Raw genomic sequence first — 23,517 nt, forward strand, 5'->3', positions numbered from 1 at the left:
GCACACACATACACACACACACACACACTTCATTCTTTGGGACCATTCCAGAAGAAAGGCAGGAGAAAAAAAAGATGAAAAATATCCCTAATACCTTAATTAAAACTCCTTTTATAAACCTGTGAAAAGAGATAGCTCCTCCAACTAGAGTCCATTCTGCCAAGACTTAAAGCCAACATATTCATCTCCAAGGCAATCCCTATCAGCAAAGCCATCCTCTAGGAGATGCAAAGAATTGCCATTTCTTCTTAGCAGCAGCCTCAGATACTGACTTTAATCAGATATCCCTAGACTTGTCAACTGAGTTCTCTGGGTTATGCTAACCTCTAAAGAGACATCACCATCACCATCACCATCATCATCATCATCATCATCATCCTTAGCATTTATAAAGTACCTCAAGTTTTACGAAGCATTTACATATGTTATCCCAAAAGTATCCTCCCAATTAAGTCCCAAATAAAGAATTTCCACTCTGCAGGCTCACTAAATTAATTGCAAGAACTCTCCTGATTAACTTCCCACAATGGTATTATATTCTAATTCTTTAAAAACTGGTAAACTGGGCCAAGTATATTCGGCAATTCTGTGTTAACCAGAATGCACCATGCATAATAAGCCATAAAATCGTACACCAGAGCCACACTGTAGTCATGATATCTGTTCCTGAGGGCTGGGCTTTAATGAACTATGATCTACTTATTCATATTTCTGAGAACCACCTTTATTCTTCTGATACTTAGCATATTCTTTTGAATAAACAATCACTGAATAGTATGTCTTCTGTTGTTTAATAAGGAGACTTTTACTGCATCTTGCTCCATCGAAGACCTTTCCATTGTTCTAAAATTAATCCCCCCAGACTGAGATGAAAGACCAAAGGGACTTCCTTGTTCATAAGACAGATCAAGAGATGTTCAAATTAAAGGGAAAGGATTATTTTGAAAATAGCTTTGACTGTCTAAAACACTTATTGCTTTATCCATAATTGTATTTGCTTTTTATTCTTCCACTAAAGTCATCTGATGCTCATCACAATCCTGGTTATCACAATCCTGGGTTATTGAAGGATAACCCTTCATGACAGGTTCACCTATCATGGTTTAGTAATAGACTACATGGCCCTTGAGTCCAACCCCTTCACCTTACAAATGAGGAAACTGAGGCATAGAGCATAGGATCATGTCAGTGTGTGAGGTGAGATTTAAACCTGGTCTTCTTGATGGCATGCACAGTGCTCTACTTACTATTACATTTTGCCTTAAGTTCTTCTATGGGAGATTTGTGGAAAGATATGGACAAAAATCATATCAGATGAGAAAGCATAGAAGAATTGTGGGTCTGGAGGAGTGCAAAAAATACTCAGGTCCATCTAAGTGTGTTTTCTATTGATAAATCAAATAATAGCACTTAGCTTTTATTTTTGTTTCCTTTGAAGTGGGGAAATCAAAAGGGGCTAATGGTGTTCTTAACTCAGATCTGAAAATCTATCTATGTTCTTCAAAAATGACAGAAATCTTTGAAAATTTTCTTGCCATTTTTTAGAAATTAGTCTAAGAAGGAAATCTGACTTGGCTAGAATTTTCATCAGTTTACTACATTTCAAGGATTAGGAATGAATCTGTGGTTTCATCAGTATGAAAAATTTTCAGCTGAGGAAATTCCTTTTACCAGAATAGGTTAGCACCACCTTTAGAGTCTTAAAGAGTAATGTAGGGACTTCAATGGTCAAGTGACCTGTAGAGGGTAACATAGACAGTGTATATTGGAAGCAGAACTTGCACCCAGGTCTTCCTGGCTCCAAGGCCAGCTCACTAAGCACTCTACCATGTTGCCTCTCTACTTCACTGCAAACACAGTAAAACCTAACTCTGGTCAGTAAAAAACAAACAAGACAGACAAACAAAAATCTCTATGTCTCAAATTTAGAGGAATCAAAGTGGATTTAAAAATAAATTGAAATAAAAGAAATTTACATGATAACTTTATTATATATTTAAAATGAATAGCAAGTTGTACATAATAAATTTGCAGTTTTATGTACAATCATCTTTTTTATTACATTTATATATACAATATATTTATATTATACACAGCATATATTATATGTTACGGAAATGCTCATTTTATTCCACAAATTAAAAATAAAACAAATTAAATTTTTTTTACAAGACTGAATTTATAGTGATAAATATGTAATGGTACCTTAACTGGACTATGTGAACATAATTGTATACATAGTATCCACTACTATTGATTTATGAGGAGTTGGGAATGGTAGGTTGAATAAGGCATACAAAAATATTGACTGAGGAAATCATAACTAAGATTCAATGTATAAGATGGTAAAACAAACTGCATCTTCATTAGATTGTGAGGTCTTTGAGGGCAAGAACTATCTTTGCTTCTCTTTTTTTTTTTTTGCTTTTGGTGGGGCAATTGGGGTTAAGTGACTTGCCCAGCTAGTGTGTGAGCTAGTGTCTGAGGTCAGATTTGAAGTCAGGTCCTCCTGACTCCATGGCTGGAGCTCTAACCACTGCACCACCTACCTGTCCCATCTTTGCTTTTTTTTGTATCCCCAGGGCTTAGCACAGTGCCTGGTACATAGTGGCACCTAATAAATGTTTATTGATTGGTTATTAATATTACAAAATGCATGGTAGATTTCATGGAAGACTTTGAAATTCATTCACACATTTACTGAAGACTTGAGCAAGTCACTTAACCTCTCTCTGAGCCTCAGTTTCCTCCTTGTAAGATGAGGGAGTTGGACTAAATGGCCTCTAAGGACCTCTCTAGCTCTCAATCTATGATGCTATGACTTTGTCATTTATTCAACACAGTATTAATTCAGTACCTATTGTATGCATATCACTGCGCTGAAGTCCAAGGAAAAGCTGGGGTCTATTACTTAAGTATTGCCTTTAATTTAACATCACATTCTCATCATTCCAGTCCTTGTCTGTCTCCCTTCCCTTACTCCTACTTGTAAGGCCATCCCATGGATGTGGCTACCCTAGGTTCAAAGTGCTGAGTCTGCATTCACAAAATGATGGCTCATGAGCCCCTGAGGATTTGTTTATTTTTCAGTGGTCATCCATAAGGGACAATTGATGCAAAGAGATTTCCTAGAATAGCATAGTAAAAAAACATTTACAACAAAATATTACCCTTCTATGACAAATTTAGGACACACTCTCCCACAAACATACATGCCACCAATGAGAAAAGTGAGCAAGGACAGAGATCGCCTCCTAGAATCCCACTCATGAGAAACAGGCATAGATGGGCAACACACATCTACAGTGCTACAGGGGCTTTCATACCTCTTTGATTTTCCATCATTGGTCATTAAGAGGTACAATGTCTTGGGAAAGTGCCTTGTTCTGCCAAGCTCCCTGGACCAGCTGTCTGCTAAATGGGCAATTCAATTGTTTTCTGATGCTTCCAAAAGAGAACGCTCGAAGTCTAACACTCTAACAAATTGCCAATGGATCACTAAAGACTACACTCTATAATTTTATCAAGTAAAATGGGGGACTTAATTGATGGATTCCTGGTCAGCCTCCATGCTACGCCTTCCTCCCAGTTTAATTTGTTCCCTAGCGGTACTTTGACACAGGTTCATATTGCCAATTTTAGATAGCTCTCTTGTGATGTGGGCATTATATTGTTTACAGTTCCTTCTCACTTTCAAGTCCTAAAAGATAAATCCTTGTGGCACAATTTGTAGACAGTGTAAATATTAACAATTTTTTTTTCTAATAAGGATTTAAACCTATCATGGCCAATGGATCTAAAGATTACAGTTAAGCCTAAATATGTAGTTGTCAAATTTAATATCCTATCAAAGAAAGTCTTTGGGCAGGTCTTTCCACCTTGGATGTGTGTATTTGAGTGTGTTCACATGTATGCAGAACAAGCATAGGTACTTAATAGTCATTATAGATCTTAGAGAGCAGCTTGATGGCTTAGTGGATAGGGTGCTAGCCCTGGAATTAGGAAAACTCCTCTTCCTGAGTTCGAATCCAGCCTCAGACACTTACTAGCTGTGTGACCCAGGGCAAGTCACTTAATCCTGTTTGCCTCAGTTTCTTCATCTGTGAAATGAGTTAGAGAAGGAAATGGGAAACCACTCCAGCATCTTTGCTAAGAAAACCCCAAATGGAGTTGTGAAGAGTGAGACAAGATTGAAAACAAACGAACAAGTCATAGGCGAAAATCAACAGCAATGATAGTGGTCACTTTGGTAGGAATTTAGAGTTCAAAGGTCTGGGTTCACATCTTAGCTCTCTGACCTCTCAGGCAAATCCTTTCCTCTGACTGTTTTTCTTGACTAGATGAAGCTAAAATCTTTTCTAGAGCTAAATCCTATGAATAATCTTAAGAACATCACAGGGTTTCTTTTTTTTGTTCAATAAACCAATCAGTTAAGCCATTTAAACACCCACCCATTATCCACAGAAAATTAAACTTGTAGCTGGAACTAAGGACTTTGGGAATTGTATGAGGCCAGAGAGCAGTTTGTTTTCAACTTACCTCCTGCACATATGCTTGAAGGCTCAGCTGCTAAAATTTCAATGCATGACTTCTTCAAAATCTAGGGAAAGAAATGGAATTAAATATCTATGAGACCTCCATGTATAGCATTAAGACAAGTTGAGTCAAATATAATTTTCATCTACCAAAAGAGAAAGTGTAAGGAGGCATTAAAAAGGACTGAACTAACATACAAATTCAAGTAGGGAGTATTTCAGATACTAATCAACATCAAAATCAACAATTCTTTTTTGAGGGCTTAGACACTGTATGACTATAGGATGCTAGGTGCTAAGTATATGGAAGTACAATAAATCTCTTGTCCTTAAGGAATAAGGGATAGCATTTGTTGCTTGACAAAGTTGAGAGAGATCACAAGAACAATAGGAATTCCAAGGAGGGTTAAGGAAGTCAGGGTCTCCATTGGTAGAAGGCATGAGTACTAAGATGTAATAGGATAGAATGGAAACCAGCCTAGACTTGGAGTCAAGAAACCTGGGCTCAAATCCTGGCTCCCTCACTGAATAACTCTATGACTCTTATAAAGCCACTGAATCTTTCTGAGCATCAGTTTACCCATCTATGAAATGAAGGTGATGATAATATTTGTAGTATGACTTCAAACAAAATTGATGAAGTTTCAGCCAAGTTGATTCCTTTGATGAAAAAAAGAAAACAAGGTAAAAAAGTGCAGTAAAAATGAAAACAAGCATCAGATGAAGCAATGATTCAATAAAACCAAATAGAAAACACAGAGAAGCAACTCCAGCCAATTCAGAACAATACAAGAAGAGAGACAGAAGCCTGTGGGCATTCTGAATGTTCAGAGGCTACACCAAGGGAAATTGAAGCTAGTGAGACCTGCAAACAGGGCCTGAAGAAAAGGAGTTCCCAAGTCCCAACTTGGAGGAACAATAGAAGGGAAAAAGCCATCTCCCCATAGATGATGGAGATAGGACAGAGGTGCCTGGGAAGTGTTCACCACAGGAGCCCTTCAGGAGGCCAGAGGTCAGTGCAGTCTCTGATTTCTGGTCAGGACCTAGCAAGGGCACATTGTTGTTCAGTCACTTTTATCATGTCTGACTCTACATGATCCTACTCGGGTTTTCTTGGTGAAGATACTGGAGTGGTTTGCCATTTCCTTCTCCAGAGCCATACCAAGGGACTAAGGTAACTCTCATTAAACAACTGTAAAAGAAGGAGGAAGGAGGCCAGTATACATACAAGGCCACCAGAATTATAGATGTAGAGCTGAAAGAGATCTCATAGGCCATATAATCTAACCTCTCTCATTTTACAAATGAAGAAACTGAGGCCCAGGAAATAAAGGTGACTTGACCAAGTTAACACAGATCTTAAGCATGAAAGACAGGATTTGAACACAGATCTACTCGCTCCAGAGTCAGTGCTCTTTCTGCTACACAAAAATAGAAGCTAACAACAAAGGAAGAAGGTAGGGCCTAGTCCCAGTTCTCAGCCTGGTCCCTATTCTAGGACAGAACTGAAGAAGAAGATAGGAAGGGAGACCAGGACCCTGACACCTTATCCAGAACATCAGCAGGGCTTTGGCTATAGCCACCAGATGTAATCCAGATTGCAGCAGGGACAGGTCCTAGGCCTGGTCACAACATTCAGAAGTATGAGTGAGGGCAGAGCTAGGCCCTGGCAAAAAGTCTCATCCATAAATGAAGGTTGGAGACATAATTAAAAAGAAGAAAACTCCTAATACAATGAAGAAATTACATAGGCTAATTAAAACCCAAGGAACTATAGTCAGAAACACCCAAGACTATTCTGCATTTATAATAAAGGAAAGGAAATATTTGAAAATGCTATACCAAAAGGCAAAAGAAAAAAAAAGGTTTGAAACCATGAATAACAGCTTGCAAAACTTAATGTGATATTACAGGGGAAAAAATGAACCTTTAAAAGAACAGAAGACTTTCAAGTGTTCCTGATGAAAATACAAGAGCCAGATAGAATCTTTAAAACACAGAAAAAGTGAGAAAAAAGAAACCTAGAAAGGAAAATACATTTGAACAACTAGAAGAGGTTGTTGATGAATAGACAGCTAGGCAGCTCAGTGCTAAACTTGGAGTCAGGAAGATCTGAGTTCAGATCCTGCTAGCTGCATCACCCTTGGCAAGTCATTTAATATCTGTCTGCCTCAGTTTCCTCATCTCTTAAATGAGGTTAATAATAGCATCTTCCTCCCGGTCTTGTGGTAAGGATACTATTACCATTACTGGTACTTTGAATTAGTTCACATGAGTCTTCTCAGGTTTTTCTGAAACCGTACTGATCAATATTTCTTATAACAAAATAGTATTCCATCATAATCATATGTGGATAAGGGAAGAAAGGGGCTGGAAAACAATCTATTATATTTCAGCTAAGGTAAAAAAAAAGAAGCAGGGGTAACAATCATGATCTCTGACAAAGCAAAAGCAAAAATAGAAGTAAAAATAGAGCAAAGCAGGAAAGCTACATTTTGTTAAAAGGTACCATGGACAATTAAATAGTATTAGTACTAAATATATATGTACCAAATGGCATAACATCCAAATTCCTAGAGGAAAAGTTAAATGAGTAACAGGAAGAAATAGACAGTAAAACTATACTACTGGGGGGGGGGGCTCAATTGTAATTTAGAGCATTTTTTTTCACATGACTATAGATAACTTTGATTTCCTCATTAGAAAACTGCCTGTTCATATGCTTTGACCATTTATCAGAGGGCAATGATTTGTATTCTTATAAATTTGACTCAGTTCTCTATAAATTTGAAAAATCAGGCTTTTATCAGAGAAACTTCCTGTAAAAAAATTTTCCACAGTTTCTTGTTTTCCTTCTAATCTTGGCTACATTGATTTTGTTTGTGAAGAAATCAAGGGGCATAATACTGCCTGGTTTCATCAAATTTTCCAGTTTATACACGTACATTTTGTGAAGGTCAGGAGACGTGAAGATACTGAACTGTGTCACAGTAGAGTAAGTTTAGAACTAGCATTCAATTTGCCTAATCAGAGTGGAAGGAATATAGAACATTTCCCCTCCAAAGTTTATTGTTAAGTGAGTCTGTAAGGTCCTTCACTAATTGATCATCTAAATTAAGCCTTGACTTAGTCTTTGGAGTTTCTGATAGTAGAACTCTAATCCTAAAGGCTTGAAACCTTTGATATCTTCCACCTGGCCAGAGTTTTCAATGGTCTGTCAGGTCTTAGGGACTAAATTCCCAAAGTCCTCCAGTAGAAGGCTCTCTTCCATCATCAATGGCAGTACTAATTAAATGATGCTGCTAAATGAGAACTCATCAGGCTAACTTTCACTTTGTTAGTGATTAGAGAATTTGTGGGAGTGGAGTTTGAGGCACAATTTGATCTGAATAAGAAACTGAGTAGCTCCTCCAACCATTAAAAAAAGCCTTTTTGGTTATCAGAACCAAGTGGTTGGAAGTTGGGAACCATATTATTGTAGCTGAATCCAGTCTCACTGCCCTGCTAGGGACTAGCTGAGCTTAGAGGTGAAAGGCACAGTATTATTGAACCATTTTTCAGTCATGACCCCATTTGGGATTTTCTTGGCAAAGATATTGGAGAAGTTTGCCATTTCCTTCTCTATTTCATTTTACAGATGAGGAAACTGAGGCAAACAGGGTTAAGTGACTTGCCCAAGGTCAGGCAAAGTAGTATGATGGAAAGAAAACTAGATTTGGAGTCAGAGGACTTGAGCTTGAATCTCTTTTTCACTTCCTATCTTTCAGGCTTTGGGTAAATCATAGAATCGCTCTGGTCCTCAGTTTCCCCATTTGTAAAATGAGAAAAGATTGGGCTACAGGATCTTTAATGTCTCTTCCCACTCACAATCTATGTCCTATTATCAATCTATGTTCCTATCCCAATTAGAAGGTGTTCCACACTGCAGTGCCTTGGGGAAAAAAATCTCATGCCTTCCACTGGGGCCTGTCCAGTCAAGGAGTAGGTACAAGTAGTAGGAACTGAGCAAAACAAGTTCCAAAGGTGAGAACTCGAAGGAGTGGAGGAAGTCTCATAGAAATGCTTAGACTCAATGTGGCAAAATGCTTTCTAACAATTAAAACTTTCTGCAAGTGGAATAGGTTATCTAGTATTAGAGTATTATGATAATACTTCATAATAATATAAAAATAAAGTATTCCCCTTAAAGTGGAGTCTGGATCCCACTTTTCATAGATTTTGTAGAAGGGGTTCCTATTGAGGCATAGATTTCATTAGAAGGTCTTTTATAATTCCAAGATTCTAAAATGCCATCATCAGTTCTGGGGGAAAGTAGGAAAAGGACTCATATGTACAAAAATATTTGGGGCAGTTCTTTTTACGGAGGCAAAGAATTGAAAATTGAGGGGGTGCCCACCAACTGAGGAATGGCTGAACAAGTTGTGGTATATGAATGTTATAGAATACTATTGTGCTATAAAAAATGATGAAAGAGCTAGTTTCAAAAAAATCTGGGAAGACTTATATGAACTGATGCAAGACAAAATGAACAGTGCCAAGAGATGAATGTATATAATAGCAGTAATACTGTAAAGACCATCAACTGTGGAGGACTTATTAACTCATCAGCACGATGATCCACCATGATTCCAAAGGACTCATGAAGAAAAAATCTATCCACCTCCAGAGAGAGAACTGATGAGCTTGGGAATACAGATTGAAGCATATTTTTTCTCTTTCTCTTTCCTTTTTTTCTTCAGAACATGGCTAAATGCAGAAATATATTTTGTGTGACTTCATATGTTTAATAAGTATTGTATTTCTTGTTTTCTCAATGGATGGAGGAGGAGGTAGAGGGAGGGAGAAAATCTGGAACTAAAAATAAAAATTAAATTAAAAATTAAAAAATAAAGTATTATATTTAAAAGCAAAGGAAAGTAGGAATGGGGATTGGAAAGATTGAGTACAAGACTTTCTCACAAGAAAGATCCTAGAAACATTCCCAGGGAACTGAAGCCAAGGGGGTCAGACATAGAGACAACATAGAGAAAGCAGGCAGGGAGCAGTCAAAAGTGGTCAGCAGGACTTTGGCACTAGAGCTCTAGAACCCAGCACCTACTCATCCATGACTGCAGTCGTACTGACATGGAAGCCCCTCCAAAATCTGGACACTCCAGCAATTCAATTTAGACTTCTCTCTAGTTAATCTAAAACAGTGAGGTTTTAGTAATAACTGCCTATTTCATTTTAAGGTTCTTTCTGACCTTTATAGAATGATTGGATTTAAAACTGGAAGAGACCCTAGAAAATAATTAGTGATGGAAAGAAATTACATGTCTTCTTTCAAATAACAGAGTTAGTGAGTAGAAGATTTTAATAAATAGCCCAAAGAGGATAGCCCAAAGAATTGAATGGGAACCCCCGGGCTCTTGAAATCCCCTGGTATCCCCTGAAATCCCCTGGTATCCCCTCCATAATAAATGTTTAAATAGACAAACTACATACACTTAAAAAAAAGCAGAAATAAACCGAAACACAATGGAAAAAAAACTAAATTAAATTCTCACCCATGCAGTTTACTGACCTCAAACTCACTTCTTTGGTCCAAACTATAAACACCTTACTATGGAATTTGTACTGTAATGAATATTTGACCACAAAGACAGTAACAGGGTTTGTCGGAATAAACACAGGCTGGATTATGCTCTCAGAAAGTGTCTGCATTTGCTGATAAATCTGAAAAGTATATGAAGGGCCAAAAACTGTCAGCCAGGCACTGTGATCCAATCCAGCAGAAAGACTGCCTTTCCAATCTTAAACTAAAACAGCTGGAAGAAAAGCATTACAATGAAATACAGTAAAAATTTATCTGTGAGGGGTCTGAGCAGGACTTGGCTGGCACTATAACTTCCATTGATTTGAAATACCTGATATCAAAAGGTGGAGAGAAAATAGTAACTGTGGGATTTGTGGGGAGTGCCCAGTTCCTTAGAAGCCTGAACTGTACAGTAATGGTTCTGCCTGAGCTGAGGGGAGGGTAGCAATAGAGGAAAGAGTGGTTAGCAAATCAAGAATAAACAGATGGCTCAAGGAAGAGAAAGAGCAGAGATTAAGACAGAATGCAACTGAGTGACAGAAGAAGAATTTGAAAAATAATGGAGTTGTTCAGAGAGGTGACAGGGAGTAAATGTTCTATGAAAGGACAAAGAGCCCAAATGGACCCAAAGAAGAAAGAACATTCATGTTACCAAGCACTGTACATGCCTGTTAGCAGCCAAGGCACAGGTAACTATAATAGAAAGTAGAAACTGTCATAGAAAGGCCAGAGGACAGGTGACCTAAAGACTTAGGAAAACTATTTAAATTCACTGTACCTCAATTTATTTATCTGTTATAAAGGTTTACTACGAGGATTATTGTGAGATGAAATAGTAAATGAGAAGGAACTTTGTAAAGTTCATAGGATCTCGGAGATGAAGAATCATATAGTCCAACTTAAGCAAGAATCTCTCTGACATAACCAGTGGCCATTCAGCCATGTTAGACTATGCTTACAATAGTTGAATATATGTTTCCTCTGCAGGCTAAACATCTTTAATTCCTTCAATATGTTTCTGTAAGGTCAAGGTTGTGAGTCTTTTACCTATCTGCTAGCTCTCTTCTGGACACTCTGTAGTTCAGTAGAGTCTTTCATAAAATACGATAGCTCAAACTGAAGATGATATTCCAGGTATGGTTCGTCCAAGGCAGAATGTAACAGAACCATCGTCTCTCCCCATCCAAACGTTATAATACAATCTGTTAAACATGGCCTAAGATCACATTAACATTTCTGGCTGTCACATTCTACCACATTATTGACTCACACTGAGATTGGAGTTCACTAAAATCCCTCAGTCTTTTTTACATGAACTACTGCCCAAGCATGTCTTCCCCATCTTATTCTTGGGCTGACAATGGTTTGTGTGAAAAAGACCAAAGGATTTAATGAACTACAAACTCAATATGAGTCAATAGTGTGATGTGATATGGAAGCCAATTAAGTAAATGCTAGCTATCATTATTATTACTAATTATTATTATTATTACTACTACTATTAATTATTATTATTATTATAGCTGTGGCATGATTGTCTCCTCAATCCAATATATATTAAACACACTCTGTATGAAGTCACTCTACTGATGATGAAAGATGAAAAATACAAAGATGAAAATAAATTAAGACACAGTCCCTTCCCTCAAGGAAAGTAGGCTCTAATTAGGGGTAAGATATCTTAATAACTCACATTTGTGAAAACCTTTTTTATGAAGTACTTTCCCCCCAAACCCTGTGAGGTACATAATACAGAAATTGCAAATGCTTTTAAGTCTTCATTGAACAGATAAAAAGGGACTCAGAAAGGTTATTATAGTGCTAAGTGTGTCAGCACCAGAATTAAAAATCAAGTTAAGTGTCTGTACCACAGCTGACTTTCAAATGCAGATGATACAGAGTAGAATATGATAGGAACAAAGGAGAAGTTTAGACACCGTGCTCTAAGAAAACCTAAAGATGGGAGACTCATTATTGGGAAAACATCATCCTGCAAGATCTCATCAACATTGGAACTCCACCTGATGGCCCTCAAATTGGAGGGTGGAGCTATGATGAACTCCAAAGCTCCCTTTAATGAGGGAGCCCAGGTCAGAATATCTCCTTATTTCTCACCTGGCTCTACTCCTTTGAGACTTTTCTGACTTTTCCACCATGGTCCTGCTTTGGTTACCTTTACTGGTGCCTTCTACCACTTCCCCTGCTTTTCAGTTTCCTTTCCTGTGTAGTCTTCTCCCACTAGATTATATACTCTTTGAAAGCAGAGACTATCTTTTCTTTTATATTTATATCCCTAGCACTTAGCATAGAGAATGGCATATAGTAGGTACTTAATTAATGTTTCTTGACTGACTGACCCTCTGTCTTTCATAGATGAGGAAAGTGGAGCCCAGAGATATTTTCACAGTTGTAAGTAACAAAGCTAAGATTTGAAAACTGACTCTCTTACTCCAAATCCAAGGCTGTGTGTCTACCCATGCCACTTCTACCTAAATAAGATACAAAAGAAAACATGATGGTAGCACATATCTCTCTTGAATGGAGAAATCCAAAGTGCTGTAGGCAAATTTCAGGATGGATAGATGACTTTTAATCCCTCAAGTCACAAATGAACTTAATGTAGGTGGAAAATCTGAGATCAGGGCAAATAATTCTTTTATTTTGTATATAATAATAATAAAAGTTCCATTTCTTTAAGTAATTTAATGTTTATAAAGCACCTTTTTAACCTCACAACAACCCTGTGAGGTAGGTAGCACAAGTATTGTTTTTTTTTACAGATGAGGAAACTGAGGCTCGGAGAGGTGAAATAAATTAATCCATAGTCACATAGTGAGCCAATGTCCAAGTCAGAAGTGGATCTTAGACTCTGGGTCCAGCATTCTTTCCATTACACTTTATTGTCTCTGACAATTACGTGGTATAAGAGTTTGAGGGAGCTTCCTATCCCTAGCCTGACACAGCACTGGAGATTGTCTCTTCCAGTTAAGGTAATACCTTTTCTAGAAATCTCTTGTTAACAGCAAGTAACACATTCAGCAATTACTTCAGCATAAAATGTTGAGAGTGTGGGACACAAGCTTTAATGGAACAGAAAGGGGAAGACTAGGTCCTAGAGCTAGAGTAGTAGGGCAGAGCTGGGTAGATAGCTAAAAGGCACATGAGGGCACTGACTCACATGAGATTACAAAGAACTAACCTTCACTCTAAAACTTCATAAATTTGTTAAGGACTGCCCTTGGCTGGGAAGATACATTTCTTTTATCTTTTCAAGGACAGGAGGAGGGATGGAATTCAGCCTCTGCACCAGCTATCATGGATCTCCATAAATAAAAAATAGTTCTCATACACAACAGACCAAATCATTTTCTTTCTTATATGAATCACTAGCTTTGTTGACTTTTGGGTATTTTTGCTTCATATCCAGATGGCAGCTTCAAGAGTGGGAGAAACCAATAGTACATAAACAAGGGCAGTTTGCACAAGATATGCCAAGTAGCCAGAGAAACTGTCCTTGGAAAATGGAGGAAGAAACTCATTGCCTCTTTATAAAATGTACTTATTCTCATTTTCCTTCACTTTGTTTTTCATGTGTAGATTATCAGTCAAGGAAAACTTGCTAGCAAATATATATATATATATATATATATATATATATATATATATATATATATATATATATGTATGTATATATACACACACACACACATTCACTGATATTAATCAATCTGGGCTGCTCTGCCTTGGCGCATCTAAGATGAGAGACTAAAATTATTATTCTTGTGCTTGATAGGTTAGAGTATCCTTGAGAGATGAGGATCTAAGGAACTTAAATACAACCAATAAGTCTTTTTCCTGTCCATCTATTTGTGTGAGTTCTGTATATCTCCCAGAGGGTCTGTATACCTGGGAACGGTTCCCAAGGTAATTTGTTCTAGGAGTATTCTGATATCAAGCGTATTACTCAGTTCGTGGTGTGTCAATCTGTGTGTCTGTGGGCAAAGGATTAGGGAACAGAGGACATAGGACTGAATGGACTAACCACAAGAGGTTACTATGAGCCATGCAATGATTAAACTGTCAAGATGCATTTCTGAGGCTTCTTTGTTCTCAATATTGAGCATTGGACTTGGGAAAGTAAGCATCACCTCATACCATAAGCCAAGTGGGAACATGGTGTTGTTTGTTCAACTTATAGTGGTCCTTCAGTCAACCTGGTGAAACACTTATCTTTGGTTTTCCTCTCTCAAGCTGGAGGGACACGGAAACCAATCTGAAGCTTCTCCCCGTGATGTAAATAAAATTGAGTTAAGCCTTTGTTGGGCAAAAAAGCCATCATTTTACACCTAACGTCCCACTACGATGGCTAATTTGGAAAAAGGGGATGAAAGGGAAGGAAAAAAGGGTGAAAGTCAAAAGGAAGAGGAAAATCCAAGATCATCAGCTTATAAAAAAGAGGCAAAATAACCACCCCCCCCAATTATAAGTAAAATTAGGGGGCTGATTGGCCAGTTCTTATGATCATATGTCACTGATACAATCTTCATGTAAACTTTTTAGCATTTTCAGCCATCTGTACCTAGTTCTAGTCTATTACTATCATGGCAAAAGGGAGATTTCTTTTTTTATTGCGGAGCTGGAACTAAAGTACATTCAAAGGGCACTAACCAGCCAAAGTATTTTAAAGCATTTACTATGCCAAACGTTAAGACTATTATTGCATAGTTATTAATTGCTCTAAATGTGCTCTTCCCATTAAGATTTGACTTCAGTATGCCTGTCAATATCCTAATACATATAACCTTATAGATAAGGCCTTTTAAAATTTAGTATATTTCACCTCAAGAAGACCAAGATATTTCAAAGTATTGTTTTCATCATTTAATTCAATTTGATACTCAGATTCAAGTTCAAAGCCTTCCATCTCTGTTCTTAATATGCAGTTAAGAATTTTACACATATTGACTCCAAATGAAACATTTATATCATTAGCAAAAGCTTCCATAAGATGAAAAAACTATTTAATATGTTTTCCAGGAGAATCACGTAAATTTGATGTCATCCATATACATTCACTGATTAAATAATGTTTTAGACTCCCTATTTGACTTCAAATGACATTCATGAGTGATGAAGGCTAGGCAAAATCATAATGAGCTTAAACTGTCCCTTTGGAAGATGCTACATTTTTATATCAATTGTTCTTGACTTACTGCTTTAATAAAGAACAGTTTTTCCATGTGGAAATAAAATATTTTAGTGTTCTCACTCTGTTTGCATCTCTTTTATATATCTGCAGTACAAGACTAAGTGATGAGTGAGAACCTGAGTTAAAGACAGTATAATTGATAAGGGCAATATAAATATTATGGTGCTTTTAGATAGCCTGTTTGATAATCACCAAATTAATGATTGTTCATTACAACTGTGAGATTTTTTGGGGCACGTCCTTTTGTTCTAAATGTTTATAGAATCTTTTTCTTTCATCAAAAGTTGGCTGAGCTTTGTATAAAATACACCAACACCAAATTGGCCTATATTTGGAGAGGTCATTGGTATTCTTATCTTTGGGTAATAAATATGTGATGCTTTCTCTTAAGAAAGATGGGATCAAGCTTGACTCAGAGAGGAAGCTGGTAAAATGTTTGCTAATAGTTCATGTACCTCTGAGTTGTTCAAGCCAATAATAATGGATCTTATCCAGACCAGCCATTTACCAGTTTTATAGAGAAACTAGAGGTTTTGTCACCTCCTTTCACATAACCATCCTGTCCATTATGTTAACAGCATGCAAGCTTTTTGTTCCATGGTTGATACAACTTGCATTTTTCATTGTGTTGAACTTCTTTTGACTATGTAGCTGATCAGACATTGTTCACATATGACTTCTTTGAGGGTCATCTTTTGAGTTTCTTTGCTTTTCAAAGCTCTATAGCATATTTTTATGCATGTTCAATTGTTTATTTTGTTCTTTGTCTTGCTTTGATTCCTTGTATCACTTTAAGCTTTTGGCTTTCACTTTTGATTTGCTGGCTAAGGGTATCAAAAATTTCTGATATATTTTTCCTTTACAGATTCTATTCCACATATTACCTTCTTGTTGATATTAACTGGGTGATATGTAGTTTGGATTTTCTAATGCATGGATATATTGGGATAATCTTCAAATGACTATTTCTTTAGAGGTACTATCACATAGCTCTATTTTTCTTCCTATTATCTGTACCCTGGTAACAATCAGTCAATCATTTACAAGCATTTATTAAGTGCTTACCATAAGCCAGGCACTATACAAAACTCCGGTGATACAAAGAAAGGCAAAGGTATAGCCCATGTTCTCAAGGATCTCAGATTTTGTGGAGGAAGGGAGGTGATATAAAATGTAAACAATTATGTACATACAAAATATATGCCACGTAAATGGGAAGCAATCTTGGAGGGAAGGGACAAAGATGGGGGGGAGATGAATGTCTGGGAAGGGGGCTAGAAAGGCCCCATTTCTAAGATTTGATTTGAGTCTTGAAGGAATCCAGAGAACATGGAGGTAAGGAGCAAAAGCATCCCAGGCACTGGGGACAGTGAAAAGGCAAAGTAGGATATTGAATTTCATGAATATGGAGCAGAGAGGCCAGTATTGCTGGATTGTAGTGTGTGTGGAGAGCAATCCAGTGTAAGAAGACTGGAGATGTGGGAATAAGCCAGGTTGTAAAGGTCTTTAAAAGCCAAAGAGAGGATTTTGTATTTGATCCTGGAGGTAATAGGAAGCCATTGGAATTTGCTGAGTACAATAGTGTCATGGTCAGACCTGTGCTTTAGGAAGATCACTGGCATCTGAATGGAGGATGGACTGAAGCGAGGATAGGCATGAGGTAATGAAACCAGCCAAAAGACTATTGTAACAGTCCAGGCGTGACAGCTTGAACCAGGGTGGTGGCTAAATGAGTACAGAGAAGGGATTGTATACCAGAGATGCCATGATGGTAACGATCAACAGAATGGCCAACAGATTGAATTTGTGCGGTGAGTGATAATGAGGAGTCAAGGATGACACTGTGGCTTTAAGACTGGGTGAGTGAGTGGATGAAGATGTCCTTTGATAGTAATAGGAAAGTTGGAATAGGAGGAAACATAATTAGCTGTGTTTTGGACACATTGAATTTGAGATTCCTATGGGGCATCCATGTTGAGATGTCCAGAAAACAATTAAAGATGCTAAACTGGAGGTCTGGAGAAAGGTTAGGGATGGATAAAGAAATCTAAGAATCATTTGAATAGAAATGGTAATTAAATCCATGGGGGCTGATGAAATCCCAAAAAGGAATAATGTATGGGAAGAGAGAAAAGGGCCCAGGACAGAGCCTTAGTGTACACTCACATGGAGGAAGATTCAGCGAAATAGACTGTGAAGACAGAGGGAGAAGGCAAATGAGTGATATGAGAAGAGGGAGCTCTTAGCAAATGCCTTCAGTTTTTTAAGTGAATTTTAAGAAAACATCTGTAGCTAAGAGGTGGTATCTGACAAGTTCAAGAGACATAGTTTCTGGGTAATTTAATTATTTTTTAGTAATACCAGCAGCATGCTTATTAATAAAAGGATGGTCATTTGGCTGTCTCTCTTAGACCAAAGACTCGTCATGGCAGTGGACTCACACTTTACATGCCCTTGGAAGAGGAGGTATTCCTGAGGGTGGCAATCAACTTTGATTGACTAGCAATTAATGAGAGAATAAATATTACAAGAGCCTGGGCTGTATTACAATGAGGGTCTTGGGGTGCATGACTTGGATCACTCACATCTTGGTCAAAGAAACTTATCAATTTCTATTTCACCTGACAAAAGAGAGAATCAACATTTCCCCAGACCTGTCTGAGTGACCATAATGAGCAGGAATGCACTCATTAGCCTCAACTTAGAATTTCTTTTACTGTATTTCATTAGATCCTGGCTGGATAAGTCTTTGAGAAAGATTTCCCACACTGGTTGATGAGGAAGTAGAAAAGGAAAAATCTTGGTCCTAATTCAGTTACTAATTATTAATACAAGAGAGAAATAATCATTTCTCTAAGAGTGTGGGTTCAGAGGATACCATTGGAAGTTTGAAGAAAGATGAAAAGGTTTGGAAAAGCCACTGTGGTAAGTGTGATAGTGGATAAATTAGGGAGCTGTAAAAGGATTACTTTGCTGCAGTGAGAGCCCACTTGAGGTTTTGTAACATAAATTTATAATGGAACCAGTCAGCATGGTTTCGTGATTCTTTCCAGCTTTGTTCAGCAGCATGTGAATAGGAACAAAAGTAGTGGATGGTGAGAGTAATCCAAGGCTGGGGCTTGGTAAAGGAAGGCTTTTACTATCATATGTAGGCTCTGAAATGTTTTTATACTTTCTGACAGAAAGTATGTTTGTCCATAATGGCTATAGCAGAAACCAGCTTTTTGTATTGCTCTCTTTTGGTATGCTAGTTGGATTTGTAACATCAAACTTTAAAAGGGCTTTCTGGATTTGATTTTGTGTATATCCTTTTCCTTTTCACTGAATCTGTATTTAGGAAAGTATAGCTAATTCTTGTGATTTCCTTTTATTAATTTGTAATATGTTGTTATGTAACTTGAAATTGAGAATATTGTTGGAAAAAAGCAGTACCAAATCCTTGCCTGTAATGGGAAGATCTGCTTCCAATTTTGCTATGATACAGTACCTGCAGAAAATAAAGGCTTGTCTATTTCATGCACACTTGGTGGTCTGTCTGACTTAGTGATAAGCACCATCTGCCCCAGGGTGTTTCCAGCAGGTGGTGCATTGGTGTTTCTGATTTTGTTCCGATGTATCTTGCCTTCTTGTGGTGTGAAAGTATGAAGCAGCACCACTTGCTCCAAGTAGGACCAGCCTGTAATCCTATGCTGCCCTTTCCATTTCTTGGATTCTTAGTAGCAATCACATCATACTAGCTGGTGTGTGCCAACCCAGTCAGTGGCATCATCAGAGCCTAATCTGTTGAAGTTGCAGATTTCCTGCTAGGTCTTCACAGCTATTGTAATTGACTCAGAACTCACAGACTTTATACACTATATAACATCTTAGCTGACATTTCCTTACTTTATGATATGCCATGCCATATCATGGGGCAGTTAGGTGGCGCAGTGGATAGAATGCCAGGCCTGGAATCAGGAAGACCTAAGTTTAAATGTGGCCTCAGACACTTCCTAGTTGTGTGACCCTGGGCAAGTCACTTAACCTTGTTTGCCTCAGTTTCCTCATCTGTAAAATGAGCTGGAGAAGGAAATGACAACACTCTAATATCTTTGCCGAGAAGACCCCAAATGGCATCACAAAGAGTTGGACATGACTGAAATGACTGAACAACAACCACAATATGCCATGCTATGGAAAGGTGGTTGGGTGGTATTATCATCACCATCTCATTCTTTCTTTCTTTTTTCAATGAGGTTCTGGTCCTGTGACAATTTCACTATGCTACCATCATTCTTTCATAAGTAACATTCTATGAACTGATTCATGGATGGATAATATAACTGCTTTTTGTGGTTGCATAAAAATTTCAGGATATAATCTTACCCTCCATAAGCTTACTTAAAGCATGAATATAACTCCAACAGCACACTGGGTGACAAGGGTGTTATGTACCTCATCCTGCTTCTCATTCAGTAGGGAATAGATAAGAGGTAGTAATGGGAGCAGGTAAGTCAGCCATTTCCTGGGTCTGTGGGAGAAAAACTAAAGCGGGAGGGTTAATGGGCATGGGAGGAGATTTAAGCTGTCAGAAAGCCTGTACCCACAGACGCTGGTTTATCCATTTAAACTAATCTCCTGTTTTTATAGCATTCTCCCTCACCATGTGAGGTGGCTAGAACAAATATTAGCCCCATTTTACAGATTAAGAAAGTATTCTCCAGAGGAGGCAGTCTGCCCAAGGTGACCTAATAAGTGTTAGATCCTGGACTCAAAGCTATGCCTCCTGCCTCTAAGTTGAGTGGACTTCCAATTACACCATACTCTAATTACACCTTTCCCAGCAATAAAGAAGCCAAGATTAGGCTCGTATATTTATTCTAGCTCAGATGCTCTAAGTAGAATTATTTGGGGAACAGTAATTGGGTTATTTTGCTCATACACTTCAGCATAGAAAAGGCACTCACTTTTAAGCTCCCTGGAGCTTGTTAGGGGCCAGCTATAAGGAAGTCTGAAACAGCCTTTTTCTGAATCATAGCAGCATCTTTATTAAATTTTGGGAGAAAGCACCACACGTGAATTTAGAAACCATGCTTCAAGTCTTGCTTTAGCCATTAAGTACAGTGTGACATAGGGCAAATTACTTCTCATCCTTGGGCAATTTTCAAAATGAGGGAGATTGGACTAAATAATGTCTAAACTTCCTGACAGGTCAATATTTGGTAATTTGGTGATTTCTGAATTTAGGTGAAAAGCTAACCAAAATTATGCAGTTGTAGTTTGGTTACAGTTTCCCCTCACCCTGGCTTTTCAAGCAGGTTCTTGCTTCACTGCCTCCAGCAAACAAAGGAATCATATGCAGTTGTTGAACCCACCCTGCATATTTTCTCTCGAAGACTTGCTTTAAATTTATGAGTTGTGGTCTTTTCAAATTCCCTGTGGAAGCCGCAATAACAAAAAACAATGAAATGTTTTCTTCCTTATATTTTTACCAGCTTAAAGAGATGACTTCAAAGCTTAAGAGACTTCCAACTATCCCAAAGATTTTTCTTTCTTTCAACTTCCTGCCAAATACTAGTGGAAACAATGTCAAAGCCCAGTCCAATTCAATGTGATCCAATCATCATTCACGTGCCAACTATGTATGGGGCACCGTGCTAGGCGATTGGAATAGAGACAAAAATGAAACAATCTCTGCTATCACCGAACATATTCTCATAAAGTGAATGAGTTGTAGATCTAAGTATGATACAAGAGAAAATGTGACAAAGGAATCAATCAACAAGCATTTGTTAAATGTCTGTTTTCTGATAGACATTGTGCTAAGTGCTGCCCTCAACAAGCTTACATTCTAAATGTAAAAAGAAATGGAGAGATCCAAACAAATTGCTGTAAGAAAACTTGAGGAGAGATAGTGCCTCTTTGAAGGGATTACATTTGAACTAAACCTTGAAGGAATCAAATTTCAAGAGGCAGAAATAAGGAGGCACTATTCTAGGTGTGCATGAGCAAATGCATCGAGGCTAGAAAGCCTAGCATAAGATTAGAGAACATCTAGTAGTCCAATTTCATGAAGGTGAATAAAGTGAAAGAAATAAGGTTAGAGAGGTAAATTGTCTTCAGGTTGCAGAGGACCTTAAATTCTGGTTTGTATTTTTTCTTACAGAAAACAGGAAACTGCTTAAGGTTCCCAGGATCAGACTTAGTAGGAACCTGAAAGTTCGTCTAAGCCAAATCCTTCATTTTACAGATGAAAAGACTGAGGACAAGAGAGGTGAAGGTCATTTGCCTAAAGTCAAATAAGAAGTATATAGCAGAGCCAGATTTTTGAGCCCAGATATTTTGGCTTCAGATGCAGCATTCTGATCAGGAAAGGCATAGTCCCAGATTACTTTGTTACTTACGTGAACAAGGTTTTGTGGAAGGAAGAGATGGGAAGCAGGGAGCCTGGTTGGGTAGCTTTTGTAACAGTCTAAGAAAGCCTGCTACAGGCTTAAACTATGACAGTTGCCCTGAAAGTGATCAGAGGAGGGCAGAGGTAAGAGATGTCAGTAAAGTAAAATTCACAGGATTTAACAACCGTTTAGATGTGAGGGAGAAGGAAGAATTGAAGAATCGAAGTCTTAGGTTTTGAGCCTAGGTGATTGGAAAGAAAGTGTATCAACATGTATCAACAGCAATAGGTAAGTTGGGAAGAGGGATGGGATTGGGGGGGGGGCAAAGTGGAAGTGGATGAATCCAGTTTGGGACATTGAATTTGAGGTGTTGGCAGGAATAGAGAGTCAAGGAGTAGGTTGGGCAGCTGGAATTGAGTACTGAAACTTGGAAGAGATTGTAGAAGGAAGTATAGATCTAAGAGTCACCTGCATAAATGTGATATTTGACATTACAGGATTAGAAGAAGTTTTGTCACATTTGGATATTACAGCAATAATAATATCTGATTAGGAAAGGGAAGTTCTCTTCTCTTTTTGTCATGCTATATAGCCCTTGTAATAATGACGTACATTCACCCTTTGGGTAGAATACTAAGAATTTAAGACGTTAATGCCAAAACAAGGTAAAGTCTGTGTACTATGGGCTATATAAATTGTTACACAGTGAGGGTTCCCATCTTTTCTCTGCCACTAATTCACTTTCTTCATGTGGAAAAATCATCTGAACTGCCTGAAATTCCTTCTATAACTGCCTCTTGAGAGCTGTTGGATGGCTGACCAGAGATGTAGACTCAGATTTACAGTTTAGAGATAATCCAATCCAACCTGCTCATTTTTTAGGAAACTGGGGCCAAAAAAGTTAATGATTTCCTCGTGCTCGCATGTTGCATAGCATCTTCCCTTGCTCCAAGGGCCCTGAAGATATCTCGATGATCATATTTTTAAAATCTATAATTTATTGAGCTTATTTTTCCAAATCAAAAAACTAAAATAAGTCTAATTAAGAAAAAATAATACCGAATTTAACTCCAAATGAATCATCGCACTAAATATAAAGGATCATAACATTAAAAATTATAGGAGTTTTCAGGCTTCAGAACTTTTCAAAATTATAGGAGTTGCTTTTCAAATATATAGTTACAGGGATGATTCTTAACCAAACAAATAATAGAGGTCATTATGAAAAATAAAATGGACAATGTCAGTTATGTAAAATAAAAATATTTGTACAATGTGACTATTGAGTTGGAAAATATTGCATCAAATACGTTTTTATAGAATCTAATACCCAAATTACATAAGGAATGGCTGCAAACATATGTGACCAAGAGTCATTCCCCCAATAGATAAGTAGTCAAAGGACATGAACAGTTTTCAACAGGAGAAATGCAAACTATAAACAATCAGAAGAAAGAATGCTTCAAATCATTATTAATGAAAGGAATGAAAATTAAAACAACTCTGAGATTTTTCCCACACATTAAATTGGCAAAGATGATAAAAGACAAAAATAGTCAGCATTGTAGTAGCAATGGAAACACAGACACATTGATATACTAGGGAAGAAGCTGTAAATTGGTGTAAATGTTGTAAAGATAATTTGTAATTTTATGAAAAAGTCATTAAAGTATTCATACTTTTGACCCAGCAATCCCACTATCAGGCATCCATTCCAAGCACTTATGTGACATAGTGCATAAAGTACTGACCCTGGAGTCATAAAAACCTAAGCTCAAAGCCCACCTCAGACACTTAGCTTTGTGACCCTGGGCAAGTTATTTA

At 37.6% G+C, this 23,517-nt stretch overlaps 1 protein-coding gene across 1 annotated transcript in view; it reads right to left on the reverse strand.

The window, feature by feature from the left end:
• Positions 1-23,517, reverse strand: part of ANTXR1 (ANTXR cell adhesion molecule 1) — a 324,308-nt gene that overhangs the window by 220,545 nt on the left and 80,246 nt on the right. The window contains exon 9 of the mRNA XM_020985369.2: positions 4,540-4,600. Within this exon, the coding sequence (XP_020841028.1) occupies positions 4,540-4,600 (61 nt within the window). The remainder of the gene's footprint in view (positions 1-4,539; positions 4,601-23,517) is intronic.

Source organism: Phascolarctos cinereus, unplaced genomic scaffold, assembly GCF_003287225.1.
Source record: "Phascolarctos cinereus isolate Bilbo 61053 unplaced genomic scaffold, phaCin_HiC Scaffold_2;HRSCAF=192, whole genome shotgun sequence".
NCBI classification, from domain to species: Eukaryota; Metazoa; Chordata; class Mammalia; order Diprotodontia; family Phascolarctidae; genus Phascolarctos; species Phascolarctos cinereus.